This window comes from Bubalus kerabau, chromosome 10, assembly GCF_029407905.1.
Source record: "Bubalus kerabau isolate K-KA32 ecotype Philippines breed swamp buffalo chromosome 10, PCC_UOA_SB_1v2, whole genome shotgun sequence".
Classification (NCBI taxonomy): Eukaryota; Metazoa; Chordata; class Mammalia; order Artiodactyla; family Bovidae; genus Bubalus; species Bubalus kerabau.
The window spans coordinates 72,446,543-72,464,906 of NC_073633.1; the positions used below are offsets into that span (position 1 = coordinate 72,446,543).

Below are 18,364 nucleotides of genomic sequence, written 5' to 3' on the forward strand. Positions count from 1 at the left end.
GCTGTGGAATAAACCCAGAAAAGTCTTCGTTTAAGAAGCTAATAGTAAAACGTCCACCCAGCAATCCACTAACAGCAAGTGAAAATAAAATCTAAGAATACTGCATACGTTTTAATTTTTACACTAAAACATATGTACGTGTTATATATGTATATTTTGCACAACACGTAATTATGACATCTTCATTGTTAGCTAGCACATTCCCTGACCGCTGCGGTCATGTGTCAATCACCCTTGGGGTCTGTCACAGAGTAGGTAGGTAAAGGTTCAAAACTGAACTACGGGGAGAAAAAAATATTGATTAGAAAAAAACCTGCAAAGATATCCATTCCTTTTGTTAATATCAATTTGTCAAGCCATTTGCAAACGTCTTCACTTTTCTGCACTGCTGCTTTCAGTTCAGTTCAGTCGCTCAGTAGTGTCCGACTCTTTGCGACCACTGTTGCTTTAGCTCTCCACAATTTTGGCCAACGGATCCGTGCCCCGGGTTAGAAGGCATTCACACCTAGCCAGCTTCGAGGCCTAACTCTAAATACCGCAAGTAGAGGGAATCCAGAACTTGCTTTCAAGCCTCTCCAGGAGACAATTTCCGCCAGGCTGCCAGAACGCAACCCGCCACTGGCGTTTCTTCTAGACTGCTCAGAACTCCGGGAAACCAGGGAGCTTTCCTCCCCCCTCCCCCCACTGAGAGAAAAACAGCCGAGCAGTCGTGGACGGGCTGGCCGCAGTGCCACCGGGGCCCTGAGGAGGGCGCGCGCGGCCGGGCCCCGCAGACCAGTGGGAAGGCGGAGCCGGGTGGGGGCAGCGCGTTCCGAGCACGGAGCTTCCTGTTCCGGCGCCAGGAGGAGCCGCGCGCTGCTGGTGCTGCTGCCGCCTCCGTCTCCGTCTCCGCTGCCGTCGGTCGGGCTACGCTCGTTCTTCAGCACCCAGTTCTCTCGGACCCATCGCCGCTTCTAGATCTTGCTGCGAGTTCGGATCTTGCCGGGTGAGGCTGCCTTGGCGCTAGGGGGTCATGGAGGAGAGCGAGGGAGCCCGCCCAAGCGGGACGTGGGGACAGTAACAGAGGTGCCTCAGACGCCTCTTTGGGGAGGGCGGGGGCTAAGCCTCTCCCCGTGGTTTTTCTCTCGGCTGTGGGCAGTCCGCCCGCTAGCCCCCCAAGGAGAAGGCACCGGGGTCTGGTGACGTCGTACCGATGGATTTCTCGGCGGGTGACGTCAGGCCTGGCTCGGGGGGCGGGGCGGGGAGCGGGCCTGGCCCCTCCCCCACCCTTTCCCGGGCGGGCGCGACCCGCTCGGAGGCCGGTTCGCTCCGGTTAATCCCGGACTCCTTTTGTTCGCTGGGCTCTGAAGGGCTGCCCGCCTTGCGCCCCTTGGCCCCGACTCCCTCCCCCACTCATTAATTGCTAATGAAAGGGAGAGGAAGGCTGAAAGATTCTTGCAGGAGTCTTTGGTGCTAGTTTAAGATTATTCGCAATATGAGGTTTTGCTCATCATTTTCTTTTTTTTTTTTGGTCATCATTTTCTAGAGGAGTTCCTAGCAGATACTTAGATGAATATCCATGACAAACTGAGAAGTGTTGAGTTCTGTAATGCTCCCTTATTTTAGGATTTAGGAGCGCCTGGTGGCTTTGGACCGTTTTCTTCTGAAAACCAGGAGTAGTGCTTCTAATAAATGGGGATTGTAATGTTGAAGCATGGAAGCATACTCATCTGGAAGAAGAAGAAAAAAAATTTTATAGGGTTGTTATTAAAGAAATACACGCTCGTACACTTGATGGCTGTGAGTTTGTTTTGAAAACGAACCCTCCATTAAAGACGAAGGTACCCTTCAGAAATCTTTCAGAAGTTATTTGTTCGGGAATAGTGTTCTTTGGGCAGGAGGAATAGACATTTTTCTCAATACCAGTGTCTGAACTTTCTATTCAAAGCTAGTTTGTTTCAGAAACTTGAGTTGTGTGTACTGGAATGTCCCTTTTCCTCTCTCCACGAGGAATGGAGACCCAGAGACAGCCCCTTAACTGAAATCCTTGGGACCCGTGTATTTTGGAATTCAGAAATCTTAAAGTTTTATCTTTAGATTTTAGAAAGCCGATAAGGTGCAAAGACGAGAGATCACACCAGTGGAGTCGGGGCAGCGTTCCCAATCCAGCATTAATATTTGTGCAGCGATGAAAAGTCGCTCAGTCGTGTCCAACTCTTTGCGACCCCATAGACTGTAGCCTACCAGGCTCCTCTGTCCAGGATTTTCCAGGCAATCGTACTGGAGTGGGTTGCCATTTCCTTCTCCAGGGGATCTTCCCGACCCAGGGATCGAACCCAGCTCTCCCACTTTGTAAACAGACGCTTTACCGTCTGAGCCACCAGGGAAGCCCACCAAGCAAGTTTTATGTCAAACTTGCGAACACTTCTTTCATTTCTAGAGGTTTCTGAATTGAGAACTGCAGGTAAAAGTTTATGAACCTATCATAGCAATTTGTAAAAGCTGACATCTGTTGAGCTTTTGCTACCTGCCATACAGTGACCAGATTTATTGTATAAGTCTCACAGCAAATCTGTGAGGTGGCTACTACTGTCAGCTTTCACCTCTGGGGTTTGCACAGTTTGGCTTGTCCAGAGCCCACCAGTTTACCTAGTTTGAATTACTGACAGTGTGCACGCCTTTATTTTTTAATGCTTTTTTAACTGAAGGATGATTGCTTTACAATATTGAGTTGGTTTTTGCCATACATCAGCCTGTACTAGCCATAGGTATACACATATGTCCCCTCCTTGAACTTCCTCCGACCCCCCTCCCCAGGCTTGCACTGTTTTAACTATATGCAGTATGCCCGTACACCGAGGAAGAGAAGATGGTATGTTTATTTTCTAGGCACTTGATTTACCAGTCCCATTTAGTTCTGACCTTAAGGGCCCATTATTATAGTTGAAGTAACAGATTGAGGTGTGCTGTCTCTGAGATGGTCAAACTTTGGTCTAGAGACTCTCTGGGTGAAGCTTTCATATTCCTCCCCTTTCTTCATTGCAGCCATTCTGAACTGCTTATACATCCCCCAGATCTCTTGCCCGCCCCCGCCCCAGCTTTTGCACAAACTGCTCCTTTCCCTAGGACCTACCCCAGGTCTTTTTGTTCTCCCACACTGCAAAGACAGGACTCCTCAGGATTCCTCCTTTGATACCTTTAGGAGCTCTTCAAGGTGCTCCCATAATGCCCTGCACTTACCCCAGGTAGCCTACTGTTTAAATGGTAGTTCTCCACCAGACTGTGAACTGTCGTTAAGTGTTTATTCCATGTAAGACTATTCATTTCCCCAAGGCCCAGTGCAGTACCAGGCACTTAGGTTCCAATAAGTATGAGTGTAGAAAACAGGACTGACAGGAGCTTGTTGAAAGGTTATTTTTTTTAATTACATATTTTTAAGTAATTTAAAATGTTCAAAAACATGCAGATCCCAATTTCTTGAGTTGTCCAAATGTAAAACAGTGTCATCTAATAAATGCCAATACTAGAAACTATCACATAAAAATGTTCATTCAAAATTTATATTTTCAGTACAATATATTACCAGTATCCTCTCCCCATACTAAACAAGTCAATGCAAAAATCCTGATTTCGCTTGCTGCTGGTACTGCTGCTAAGTCACTTCAGTCGTGTCCAACTCTGTGCGACCCCATTAGAGGGCAGCCCACCAGGCTCCCCCGTCCCTGGGGTTCTCCAGAAAAGAACACTGTAGTGGGGTGCCATTGCCTTCTCTGTGATTTCACTTAGTGACTCTTAATAAATATCTTGTTTATAACTGTAGATTTTTAGATATTTTACTTATCTGTGAAGTAGTCAAGAATTGTAACTGTTTTGCTGATGAGAAAAATGGCTAAAAACTGTCTTTGTCAAAAGATTCAGACAAAAAATTTGGTGTCCAGGTTTCCTAACTTTGTAGTCCCATACTGTTTTTGACTCCTACAGTTTGATGGCCCTTTGAAATATTCCTTGTCCAATACTCATCAGTAATTTATGGGGTTCAACTTTTTAAAACTCCCCCATGATTGAATTACTATCTTTATTCTAAAGGCCATAAGTGTTACAGAAATGTTTTATGTTTCTAATGATAGTTGAAAGAAATTATGTACTCCTGTTTTAAAATTGCTCTTCAGAAAATACAATGAAAAATTAAAAAAAAAATTTTACACATGATGTGTATTGCCATAAAGAGTTAATGGAAACTTTTGGAAGTGATAGCTTTAGATTTTTCCAAAATGAAAAATTAAAGTCTTCCTTGATTATAAACTTTTTTTTTTGGTAGTTCAAGATCACATTGGACTCATCTTAATTAGCATAATCCATGTGTTTTGGAGGTGTTTTTTTTTTTTTTTCCCCCTCTAGAAAATCTAGGGTTTGGGGGGATTTCTTGGCAGTCCAATGGTTTGTTGGTTGTTTATTTTTTTTTTTTTTTGCAAGTCTACTCGATGTCCACTCTATTGGATTGTATTCTAGATTGGAGTACTGATGTCCAGCTCTATTTTTTTAACCATTTTATGGTGAAAGTATTCCCCAAATAGTAAATTGGAATGTTTCCAATTAATATGAATACTGTTTGGGCATGGAAAACAAGTTGCTTTACAGTGCAATGCTGTAAAACAGGAAGTGACCTCTATTTCTAATCCCTTTGGTCAAGGCTTTATTATTTCCTCTGTCTTCCAGGATTTGATGTTGAATTTAAACTTTTGAAAGCCAGAGTTAGATTTTAATGTCATGCTATGATTAATTAACCATAGTTTTTCAAAAACTAAGAAGGAAATGAGTAATTGTAAAAACCTGAACTGTAAGACCAGGTGAAATTGAATGGGTTGCTTAATTAGGTTTTTTGCTCCAGAATTAATGTGAACTTTGATACAGAACCACTTTCTGTTTCGAAACGGCTCACCCTGTGTGAAAAGAATGTTAGTCTTAGGTAGGCTTGAAACTTGTGCATCGATAAACTTTTTTTCATGTGTTTGTCCTAAGAATCTACTATTGTGTGATGTTACTTTTTAGTATAAAACCTTAACATGGAAACAAATGGATAAATACATTTGCTGTACATTCATGATGTGTTTTTTAATCTTATGAATTTAAGAACAAGGTTACAGCTGTTGTGACTGCAGGCTTCCTGTTCATTTTCTTTATCATTCCGCATAACAACACCACACGAGCTAAAACTCTGTAAATGGCTCAATATTAAGCAACATATGTATAACTATATTGTGTATTGGTGGGGCAGAGAGAAAAACTGTGAGATCAAATCATTAGATGCCAAAAAAATCTGAAGAAATTCAGTGGTTTTTTTTTTTAAGCTAGCAAAAAAAAGGGACCAAATCTAGCAAAAATAGGCATAAATAGAAACTTTCCTTACAGTAATTTTTTAAAATCTCAAAATGAAAAATGAGAATCATATTTAAGCATTATAAGCATTACCAGGAGAGTTGGGAAGACTACTGTGTTCGCACTATCTTATTTAACATTTCATTGTTTAAATTCTAGCTTATGCAAAAGAGAAAAAGGGTATAAACATTGCAAAGAGATGGTAAAATTATTTTTCGCTAATGGCATAATTCTTTAAGTGCAGATTCCAGAGAATCAACTGAGAGACTTTCAGAAATAATTCAGTAATGTCACTGCTTACAAAAGTAATTCACTAAAATTTAAAAGGCTTTTCCTCGTATATGAACAACCAACCAAGTAGAATGGAAGACCCAATTTACAACCATGAAAAAAAGTTTACCATTTAGAAATCTAACTCACAAAAAATGTATAGGAGTCTTGATTTTTAAAAACTATTGAGTGATAATAAATGATAGTGATGGGAACCAGGATGATATACCTTGTTTTTCAAATGATAATATTTTTATATTTTAAATATATCAAATGTCCCCTAAATCTGTAAATTTAATTATGTTTTATCGTTGTGCTGTTGGGATTTTTTGTTTGTTTCACAAAGTGACTTAGAAAAAATAAGCATGACAGTAGTCAGGAAAACCTGAAAAAATAGTAATAGTAGGTCATAAAATTTGTTTAAAAGTATAAAGCTGCCCCAATAAGATGGAATGTTATACTGTGGATCAGTAGAATAGTGTTCACAGGACCTTTGGGAAATGATGGAGGCTCTGTGGCCTGGTGGTTTTGGAATCAGACTATACCTGGGTTTGAATCTCAGTGTTTGTCACTAGCTCTGTGACTTGAAACAAGTGAACTTGCTAAGCTTCCTTTTCTCCAGCTGTAAACTGGGAGTGGTAATAGAATCTGCATCTATTTGTGAGATTATGCACCTAAAGCACTTAGCATGGTAGATAGATTTTTCAGTGTTTGTTATCAGTAGCAGCTATAGAATGTGTTAAAGGTGGCTTGTTGGGTCAGTTAAGAAAAGATAGATTACTCAGTAATTATTGTTTGAAAGAAAAACAGAAGATTTTTAAACAAGTTAAACTATATAAATACTATTAGAAAGCGTAGATGAATTTTTTTGTGTCATCTAATACCCTTAATGTCTTACAAAGCATTAAAAAAAAAAAGATGTACTATTAATTAGTAAAATGATCAAATGCAAAAAAAGTACACACTGTGTTATTCTGATTATATGAAATCAAGGAACAAGTGAAAACTAAAAAAGTGATTGCTTTTTTAGGAATTGATTGGGAAATAGCATGAGTAAATTTTATGGAGTAAGGGAAATGTTGTGTATTTTGGATGGTTACAGGGGCATATACAGCTGTCAGAGCTTACTGACCTGAGCACTAATCTGTGCATTTCATTGAAAGTTAATTATACTGGAGTTACAAAAATTGAGGAAAGTGGTCCAAGCATATTTACAGAAAAAGAAGTCTAAATGGGGTATTAAATTTAAATAATGCTCTACTTTCGACTTAATTAATAATCAGATGTAAGTTAAAACAAGATGCCCATCTTTAACCTGTCATTGAAAATGACATATAAATTTAGTAACATCCAGTGGTAAAGAGGAGCTTTAAAAAAAGGTAGTGTAAATTGGGATGGCCTTTTTGAGATGGATTTTAGATGACCTTACCTGTTGACTGTGTATTTCACTTCTAGTGCTTTTTCTTGGTAATAGACTCAAAAAGATAGGTGTTTACAGATGTTCACAGTGTCGTCATTTTAAAAAAAACTCAGAATGCAACAGCCTAAATAGCCACCAACTTGAGAGTACAAACTAAATTATGGATCACTTTTATATGCTGTATAGCCAGTAAAAAGGGATGAAGTTTATCAAGGTGTATGAACTATTATGGAGACTTTTCCTACATGAAGAAAGTCATTTTATAAATTATTAAGAATCCATTTAAATAAAATAATATATGCATAATTCCTTAAAGAATATAAAATATAATAAACTGGTTTTGAAATATTCCTTCTTTTTTTGTTTTGTTTTGGTTTTGTTTTTAGGAAAATGTCTGATGAATTTTCGGTAAGTTGATGCATTTATTCTTCATAAGTTTTTCAGCTCTTAGAAAAAAAGACATGGTCCTAACTGTGGGCCCTAAGTCTTCCAATTTAAAAGAAATGCTTTTTGTGATTCCTCAATTTTTTTTTTTTTTTTTTTTTTTTAGCATGTGATTTTGATGGATGATTTGTCTTTATTTAGCTATAATATTCAAAAATGCATTCTGTAGTATTTATTTCTTTATGAATCTTTAAGTATAATTTTTTAAAGGCTTACTTCTGTTTTCTTTTAACCTGATAGTGTTAATTATAGCCAACATTTATTGATAATTATATACCAGGCACTGTGTTAAGTGCATGGAGTGAGTTATCTCATTTAGGCCTCAGGTTAACCCTAAACTGTTGTTTTGAAAATGAGGAAACCAAGGCTCAGAGAGGTTATGTCACTTGTTTGAGGAAAAGCCAGGATTCAGTTCACACTGTGTTGATCAGTTGTATTTAGAAAACTTGACCTTCTCTGAGGAATTTGCATTGTAAAGCTGATATTCAAGGAAACTCCTAAATTTTGTATTAAATGAGGTGGTTTATAAATGGAACAGCTTGGCTTTTGAAGAATTCCTGACCTTATAGCTTGCCATCCTTCATGGGTTGATAATCATGTATGGCATTGCTTGTCCCTGAATAAGATCAATAAGACATGCTTGTTTTGTATTCCAGTTGGCAGATGCGCTACCTGAAAACTCCCCTGCCAAAACCTCTGCTGTGAGCAATACAAAACCCAGCCAACCTCCTCAAGGCTGGCCAGGTTCCAACCCCTGGAATAACCCAAGTGCTCCACCTGCTGTGCCATCTGGACTCCCGCCAAGTGCAACACCCTCCCCCGTGCCTTTTGGACCAACGCCAACAGGGATGTACCCCTCCGTGCCTCCCACCGGACCGCCTCCAGGACCCCCGGCTCCCTTTCCTCCTTCTGGACCCTCATGCCCCCCACCTGGGGGTCCTTATCCAGGCCCTGGCCCCACTGGGCCATATCCTACACCAAATATGCCCTTTCCTGAGCTTCCAAGACCATATGGTGCACCCACAGATCCAGCTGCAGCTGGTCCTTTAGGTCCATGGGGATCCATGTCTTCAGGACCCTGGGCACCAGGAATGGGAGGGCAGTATCCCACCCCCAATATGCCATATCCATCTCCAGGGCCATACCCCGCTCCTCCTCCTCCCCAGGCACCAGGGGCGGCCCCACCTGTTCCATGGGGCACCGTGCCACCAGGAGCCTGGGGACCACCAGCGCCGTATCCTGCCCCTGCAGGATCATATCCCACACCAGGACTCTATCCCACTCCCAATAATCCTTTTCAAGTGCCTTCAGGACCTTCTGGTGCTCCACCGATGCCTGGTGGCCCCCATGTGAGTGTTTAATTTGTTATTAACATGCAGTAATAGTCCCATAAGCTGAAAAACTCTCCAGTTTTGGATGGACAATTAGAAAGCTTTTAAACCTTTTTTTAAGGGGTGTGTATATAAAATAAGTAAATTTCAAGCTTCAGACAAATTTAGATAAAGCATTTAAAAGCATGAAAGCATAGGTATTCCTGGTATTAAAAATACAAAAATTCCTCAGATATCCCTCAAATAATTCGTAATGTAGTAAGTGGTATCCTCAACAGCATCCTTGAAGTAAACTGAGAGATGTGTTTCATTGGACCTTTTTTTTTTTTTTTTTTTTTTTAAACTTCTCTCAGTAATGTTTTAATAGCATCAAACCAAAGCACAAAGTTCAATGAAAGTCATCTCTCCCAGTCTGGCTAGATATAGAGGTAGATTTTTAGAGAATCCAGAGCCATGAATGTGTAACATTGCCCATCTTTCATGCAGCTGTCGTGTTTCTCAGCCAGGGTTATATTAGATCCTTTACAGTACTGAGCTCAAGGTTATACCACTCTGCTGCATCGCCAGTTATATGTAATGCTGTGTGCTCTGCTGTCAGCCAAGCTGGAGTAGGGTTGACATCTTAGTTGAGGACCCTGTCTTGGGCATATGACCAAGTAGAAAAGCACCTTGTTTCCCTATGAATTGAGCCAAGTCACATTCTCCATAGGGGAAAACAAAATCTGTTTATTCTTAAAAGGACTAATCGGATCTCCAACCAAATTAATCACAACCAATTAATCTTAATAAAGTGTCCATGAAACTTTTCATTAGTATAACTTTTTGCCATATATATATATATATGGTTTTAAATATTTTAGTAAAGTGTATGCCAGAATAAGTGATGATTTGCTGTTTGGATTTATTAAGCAATAAGTTTAAGTCACAGCAAGGAGTTAATAAACTCCATTTACAAAATCTAGAAGTTTACTTTTTCTTTTTTCTATTGCAGTCTTACCATTAAGTTAACAATGGATGAAGAGATGACGCTTTGCTTTTTGAAGTACATAGATATATGCACATGAATGCATATATAAAAATTGCTGTTTCCCTATTCTTAGAGGGCATTCATGAAAGAACAACTCTTGCACCTCTCAGAAGATGTCTGCCTCTTGTGCTTGGATGTATAGTACATCTGATGGATACAATCAGATAAAAATGGAAATGGAAATCATTCAAATGTGATTTTTATTTGGTTTTTATGGAAAGTTAAAGTAATTACGTATATTGAATAGCTCTTTGCTACAATTTGTTTAAAACAAACTTCAATTTGTTTAAATTATGAAACTAAACACTTATATAATCACTTTTTCCCCTAAATAAACACACTTTGAAAACAATCACATTGTCATAATTTAAACAAATGATGCTTCTCAACATCTTGAGATGTTCTTTCTACAGGATAAATAAACCTGGTCCTTCTGAGGTTATATTTTGGATATACATTTTAAAACTGTTGGTGATTACTGTCAGATGTTGAGTTCATTTTTATCCTTGAGCTTTTAGTAAAAACTTTTCCTTCGTTTTTAGTTCCATTGATATGTTTTATTTTTAGCCAGATGGGTCATACAGCTCTAAAATATGCCCTTTGTGGAAGCTTGTTTCTTTTTAATGCAGGCCGACGTGTAAATGTAAATTATATTCTTAGAGAATTGGTGATCTCTTTGTATTGTTTTAGAATAGATTGAACTGTCTATATTGCTTTGGGAAGAGCTCAAGGAGGAAATAATTCTCTCCTTTGTCTGGAACCTCAAATTGGAGGAGACCCTGGGAACTACTTCATAGTAATAAGTAATTTGCATTCCCACAAAACACTCTTCTACGGGGCTCTTCCTGTAGTCCCCTTTCCCTCAATTTTTTAGAAGGGGCACATCCCATAATTCCTCCCTGATACTGAAAACTGGCCTACTCTAGGGGTCTATCACAAACACAGAAGTTAGTTTAGAGAACCTCAGTCATACAGACATGACTGTTCTTTGTAGAAGTGTGATCAAAATATGTTAATGTCTTTCAGAGTCTGGTTAAGCTATGTCATTGTGTCTCGCATAGTTTTCCTGGATCTGTTTGTAAAGTGCTTATGGTTAGCAGTTCAGTTCTGTATTTGTTGACAGTAAGACAGGTAAATAGGTAGAAGAATGAGTGCCACCCAAAAATTATTCTCTAGCTCTAACACTGAGCATAATCATAAAGTATAGATCTCTACAATTGAGTTTAAAGTAGTGTGACTGTGTTACTTAAAAATAAGTGTTGTTTGTAACCTTCAGAATAGCTTTTTGGCACCTTATCTTTAAATCATATTTTTAGATTTGGGATAGAACTGACCATGTTACTTGTCAATAACATTTTGAAATTTTGAATGTATCCATTAGGTTACTAAAATGTATTTGTGACTTTCTTGACCAATATATGAGAGATTTATGCAGGAGCTCTTACTTTTGCTTAGAAAGAAAATATTTGGTGGTTTTATCTCTCTTATAGTTAAAATGTCAAGAATGCCAAATGCTGCCAGTTTAATGGTTTGTTAGCTACCTCCTTTTAAGAAAGCAAGATTGTCAACTTTCTAGAGTAACCAACAGTATTTAGGCCTCCCTTGAGTAAATGATAGAGTCAAGCTTTCAGAATTGAAACTAATTTGTTTAGGTATTTTCAGACTGGGGAATGTTAGCTTTTTCATAGTGGCACAATCTTTTTCTTTCACTTTTTTGCAGGGACAAGTGGCAGCTATCTACAGTACTCTTGAAATCTGTTCTAGCCTTCAATTTGTAAGGCAGTAGCCTTAGAAGGTATCATAGCTTAAATTATCAGTTAATATCATAATATTAGCTAATTTTGGAAGGATGATAGGAAAAGTGAGATGGCAACCAAGATCACTCTCCTTTTGGTTATTTTCGTTGTCCTACCTTGGGATAAGTTGACCGCTCTGACTTTAGATAAAACATTTAACACTAGAGAGGGTAATGTTTGACTACAAGAAGAAGAGGTAGCAAGTTTGGGAATCTAATCGTGGAATCTTTATTATTATGAGAGAAAATCTTATGCTAAAGGATTTGAAGGGCCATGAATACAAGATTTGGAGCTACTACCCCTTACATGAACTGCTGCGACCCACACTGCCTAGCGTGCTGTAGATGATACTGCCATTTTAAAACGGGCTTTTCAAGGGTTTTCCAACTGATACTTGGGGAAATTTTTTTAATGAATCAGAATCGAAGGAAATAGAATTTCTCCACTTGGGGGAGGGACATCTCAATTCTTAAGGGTACGCTGGGCCAGCAGGTATTTTTAGGTTCAGGGTGCAGTTAAGAAAAGCAGAAGTTGTTTCAAGGGCGAAATGGAAGAAAGCATCTAAGAAGGTTTTTTGTCTTTACTAGGGAATGTTGCTTTTAAAACAAACTATGCTAGGCTGAGATTGGTTTGTGGAACAGGCTGCTTATTAGAAAGTATGTCTGGCCTTAAGGGAGTATGCAGTAAATATACTGGCATTTGGACTTTCAGAGCAGAAATTTTAAGATATATTTGATGGAGATAGTTGAGATGTGTTGAGGAATAGTATGTCTGGAGTTAGGATCTTAGGTTTTGAAATTGTTGAGCCTAAAGGTGACAGAAATTCAAATACAGACCTTGGGTCCTCACTCATACACACAGTCCTCAAAAATCAAGGCTCCTTAAAGAAGTGCTTACAATGCCTTGGCTTGTCTTACTAGACTCGGCCTAATGCTTTTGAAGATGGCTGTTTACAGCTCTGACTGCATAGCCCTGTTTTCTGTAAAGTAATATATTGATTATTCAGGAATAAGTGCATTTTTTAATTACTAAAGGGCCTCCTTCCTTTGTTAGTTTTACTGCTTACTGTTTTCAGTAGAGAATAATAAGGGTGGCTAAGACAGTAATGGACAGATTCGATCCCTGGGTCAGGAAGATCCCCTGGAAAAGGGAATGGCTACCCATTCCATTATTCCTGTCTGGAGAATTCCATGGACAGAGAATAATAAAGGGGCAGAGTAGAAAGGGGGTGGTCTATCACACCGCTACAATGGGATATTGGAATATTTTCTAGGAAACAAGTCGGTTTTGCCCCTGGTATTTTTACCTCACAGTTATTAGTGCTACCTATTGTACTCAGATGTATAGCTTTTGGAACTTTGTGTATATCAACATAGCTCTACTCAAGTTTCAGTTAAAATACTGTGCCTAGCTTGCAAATCAGTCAGTTGCCTACACTTCTAAGAGATTCGTGCCAATGTCTTCCTTTCTCACCCTGAATAATCTAGTGCTAGATTTGTAAAATGCCTGGTTTATAAACCTTGGAAATTAAACCTAAGCACAGACCTTCAAGTGTTCAAGTTTTTGAAAAGCAAAAGGCTTAATTCAGATGGATCACACTGATCCACTGTACTATGCATAGAAAGTGGTGGGTGGCTTTCAGGGAAGACTATAATTTTATCTTAATAGAGCAATATTTAGTGTTGAGGACAGGCACTGTTCTTTTTAATTTCAGAATTCTGCCAGGTAAAACAAAAATTGCCAATAAAATAATTGGTATTAAAGAAATGGCCATGCAAGCTTCTGGCAATAGAAAGCCTCTGAAGACTGCATTCATTCAGCAGACACTTAAATGTCCATAATCCAGGTGCTTTTGTCAGATGCCAGAGATACGGAGATGAAGAGGATGCCCTTCAGAGGCTAGCCTAGGTAGGGGTAGGCATTACAGGTTCGATGAGTACACCCAGTATTAGTTTCCTGGATAAACATTTTAGTATTCCTGCTGGTGGAAGTTTTGGACTAGCCTTTGGGTATTTAAAGAACAAAGTATGGAATACTTTTTTTTTTTTTTTTTAAGTAAGAAAATGCTTTTCAAGACTGTAGTGTTTGTTGATGCAACTATTCAAGCACACAAAGTAACGGGATGTTTTGCCTCTTCAGTTTTCCCCTGGATAAAGGCACTTTCACTGCCTGCCACTGATCAGCAGATCCTGATTTGTTGCCATTAAGTAAACTTGACTTTTTATGTGTGCTCTATAAAGGTTTTGTATTTTTTCCTTGATATTGTAATTTTTTTCACTGATTTAATAATGACAAATTTAATGTATGTAATTGTCTATGCATTTTAAGTTAAACTGCCTAAAATGTGATTTGCCACATATACATTTGTTTGTATTATAAACTGTAAGCAATCTGTTGGAGATGTTAGGTTTTATCACCTGCTGCTGTATTTGTAAACAAAGACAAATGTTGCTTTAAGACGTAATTATAATTAGGGATAGTCTATGGATGTGATACTTGATATTTTTTAAGATAAACTTGTTTGCTTTTGTGTATTATACCTGAAAACTTTTTTTTTTTAATGTATTTTCATGGTTTCACAGTTTTTTCACTTAATCTTTAGGCCCAATTCTGGGCTTCCCAGAAAAAGTCCAGAGCCTAGTTAACTACAGATTTGTTGTCATAAAGAAAGAAAAACAGCCTGAGGGGACACCTCCCCCCCACCCCCAATGTGACCTGCATTCACGAAGGCTACATGGGAACAATGCCTCCTCCACAAACCCATCTTTCAGCAACGCAGTGTCCCCCGTGAGGCTCTCCTCTCCTCCCTTTAAGGCTGGCCTATTCTTTGTAACTAGGTTATCTGTGCACATGAAAACAGGGAGCCTTCCCTATCTGCCCCTGCTGCCACACACCACTCCTTTCCTCTACAAAAGATACTGCTGTGCCTGCAGTAAGGGTCCCATTGTTAAACTTGACACACAGTTGCTGTTCTCCGTCCACGGGGTTTGCTAGCATTTCTTGAAACCCAGTATGAGTGGGGCTATAAATGAGTGAAATAATTTGTGGTATATTCTATTTTTGAAAAGGATTTCTGCTTTTTGCTTTGGACCAAAAAAAAAATTTTTTTTTAATTTGCATTTGATGTCTTAACTCATATCTCCTAAAAGGACCCACTTAAAGTGGAGCTGTGAAATAGGTAGTGAAATATAAGACCACTCTGGAGCAGGGCTGGGAGGTTTTCCCATCATGAAATGAAATTCCTTTGGCAAACACGTTCTTGCCTGGATATCTGACACAAGCAGTTTCTTTTTTTAATCACCATATTAAAAGTTAGCATTAGTCCCTTTGCAACAGATCTCTAAAGTAAAGTAGAATTCTAACTATTAATATAAGCACACTTTAGACAAGGCAGTGCAATAGAATTCTAATACCGGAAGAGAATTTGGTCCTCCTCCTGGAGTTGGTTCCTACAGCATCTGAAGGTTATTCTCATGGGGGCAGGTTTTTGTGTTAATTCTCTGGGATTCCAGGAATGAAGACAAAGCAGTTTCAGCTTAGTTCCTCTCTGCTTTCCCTGAAGCAGCTCCACAATTCCACTGTAGGTCAGTTTGGGCTGCTGTAACAAAGGATCATAGACTGGATGGCTCAAACGAGAAATTCTTACGGTTCTGGAGATTAGGAAGTCCGTGATCAAGATGCCCGCTAATTCGGTTACTCGATGGGAGCCTCTTCCTGGCTGGCAGCTCCTCACTGTTTGCTCCCACATAGAGAAGAAAGCTCTCAGTTGTCTCTTAAATGGACACTAACCCCACTGTAAAGGTCCCATCTTTATAAACCATTACATTGCAGCTTATGACTTAAACATGGATTAGGGGGAAGAAGGGGGCACAGTTTGGTTCATAACAGATAAGGGGTTTGAGGGGACAGAAAGTTTGGCTCCTTTAAAATTTTAAAGCTATTTTAGATGACTACATCTAGTTGAAATTACCTGGGATCAGATTACAGTAGAATCTCCATCTAGGTTTCTAAGCCATGCTTAAGTGTTAGTGTCACACAAGAAAAGTTTTTGCTTTGTAAGACAGATAAAAAGCCTTTTTAGGGGTAGGAATATCTTTAAAAGAGGTTAAGTAAACCCCAAGGTCTAATTACATGAGAATGGCATCAAGACTTAAAGAGTGTCCACTAGATTATACCTTGCTCATACCCAGTACCAGATACCTTTATATATGCAGTTCCTTGATTATCAGTCTAGACCTCTGCCTTTTTCAGTGGACATCCTGACCTGTTCTTGTCCCCTTAAGACACCACTGAGTAGATTCCAAAAGCTATGGGGAGGTTAGGAAGACACAACTGGTTAACTTTTTAGATAAAGAGGCCAAACTGAGCTTCATGTATTGTCCTACTTATCCAGTTTCATTTCCTGGGAGCTGATAATGATAGCTCTAATGTACATGTTATATACTTTGGACCACTGAATTCTTAACACCTGGAATTTAAAGTTACAACAAACCTAAAGGTCAGTTTTTAGTTTCGATTTTATAGATAATGAAACTACAGCTAAGAGATAAAGATCGCCTAACCTGATATGTTATGGAACTGAGTACAATCAAGTGTGACCGATAACAGTTTTACTGCTGCTGCTGCTGCTAAGTCGCTTCAGTCATGTCGGACTCTGTGCGACCCCAGAGACGGCAGCCCACCAGGCTCTCCCGTCCCTGGGATTCTCCAGGCAAAAACACTGGAGTGGGTTGCCATTTCCTTCTCCAATGTGTGAAAGTGAAGTCTCTCAGTCGTGTCCGACTCCTAGCAACCCCATGGACTGCAACCTACGAGGCTCCTCCATCCATGGGATTTTCCAGGCAAGAGTACCGGAGTGGGGTGCCATTGCCTTCTCCTTACTCTGCTCTGCTTTGCTGCAAAATGCGGCTTTCCTAAGAACAGCTTCTCCATCTTACATGTGTCTGCCATGGTTGCCTTAGTGGTGTAGCACTGCTTCCAAAATTGTACACCTAGGAAGTCAAATCCATGTAACAATGAGTGTTTCATAGCAAACCTTTCACATAGGCTTCCCTAGCGGCTCAGTTGGTAAAGAATCTGCCTGCAATGCAGGAGACCTGGGTTTGATCCCCAGGTCAAGGAAATGGCAGAAGGAGAAGGAGAACCCTGGAGAAGGAAATGGCAACCCAATCCACTATTCTTGTCTGGAGGATTCCATGGCCAGAGAAGCCAGGAAGGCTATAGTCCATGGGGTTGCAAAGAGTCAAACACAACTGTGTGACTAACTTTGACTCTCATACCTTTCACACAGTTTATGTCATTGAATGAGTTTCATCAGATACTTTAAAAAGCTAGTGTTTGAAATGTATATCCTTGCAGTTTGGTAAATAAGCACAGTTCTTAAACGGCTAACTTACTGAGTTGTATTTTCATAAACAAACATAATCTTCAGAGGTGTAGCATTTTAAAGTAGGTTAAATATGGATGTGAGAATTGTTAACAAAAGGTTTTGGATGATCGAATCACTAGTGTCAGCCCTACCGATTATTGAAGACACTGGTTATCCAGCTGCCCCCAAGTGGCAAAGGCTTGGACAAGGCTGTCAGAGTGGCTGAGACAAAAGAGGTCTCTGTTAGTAGTAGATGAGCAGCCAAGATGTACAGGAACTGTACAGCGGGTGGGAGAGTCCGAGGGAGGTTCTGCCAAGTATGGCCTGACGGTTCTTTTTTTAAACTTGCCAATACAGGACATGCTAAGTTAAAACATCTTAACTGTTGCTTAGTTACTGCAACACAGAAAAATCCCAAGTGCTAAACTTAATGAATACCTGGATCCCTTCTTGAATGCCCAAAGAAATCTGTACAAAAAAAGACCAAACTACAGGACTAACGATCAGGACTGGATCTTGGCCTGTTAATAGAAGGTGAATGAAGACAACTGACCTGAACTAAGAAAAGCCTGTTTACAAACCTCACAAAATTTTTCATCTGAAAGGTGGTAATAAGTCTCCACCTCTGGTGAGTCTGTAATAGAAATCTGATCAAATTCTAGAGTGCAGCTGTTCATGCTTCAGTGAGCAGCACAATTGCTGGGGATTCATGCACAGAGCTTTTAGCCTTGAGCTCAGCCTGGCAGTGTGATTTGGTGCAATTGACTAGCCTCCTGTGCTGATTTACCTTATCTGTAAAACAGATGATAATGCTCAAAGTACCCAAAGTACCAAGAGGGAAAAATGGAACATTCTTACCTCTAGCCAAATGATTCTATTTAGTGTATTAACATAACTAAAAGATTACACATCTAATAATATACAGTATCTGTATAAAGCTTTTTTTAAAAAATCAGATTGTCAGGACTTCTCTGGTGGTTCAGTGGCTAAGACTGCACCCATGCAGGGGGCCTGGGTTCGATCCCTGGTCAGGGAATTAGGTCTCACATGCAACTAATAAAAATAAAAGTTGCTCAGTCGCGTCCGACTCTTTGAGACCCCATGGACTATTGCCTACTAGGCTCCTCTGTCCATGGGATTTTTGAGGCAAGAATGTTGGAGTGGGTTGCCATTTCCTTCCCGAGGGGATCTTTCCTATCCAGGGATTGAACCCAGGTCTCCTGCATTGTAGGCAGACACTTTACAGTCTGAGCCACCAGGGAAGTCAGGGAAATTAAAAGACCTTGGTAAAATCAGAATCAGTCACACTTGAAGGAAGGCTAAAATGTACACAGTGTGATGGTATGTTTATTA

The 18,364-nt window shown here is 39.6% G+C and overlaps 1 protein-coding gene across 1 annotated transcript; it reads left to right on the forward strand.

Moving 5' to 3' along the window:
* The first annotated feature begins 850 nt into the window (after positions 1-850).
* MAPK1IP1L (mitogen-activated protein kinase 1 interacting protein 1 like) lies at positions 851-14,182 on the forward strand. The gene is made up of 4 exons (XM_055538117.1): positions 851-985; positions 7,432-7,453; positions 8,146-8,838; positions 9,812-14,182. The coding sequence occupies exons 2-4, from the start codon at positions 7,436-7,438 to the stop codon at positions 9,821-9,823; spliced, it is 723 nt and encodes a 240-aa protein (XP_055394092.1). The 5' UTR covers positions 851-985; positions 7,432-7,435; the 3' UTR covers positions 9,824-14,182.
* The last annotated feature ends 4,182 nt before the right edge of the window (positions 14,183-18,364 follow it).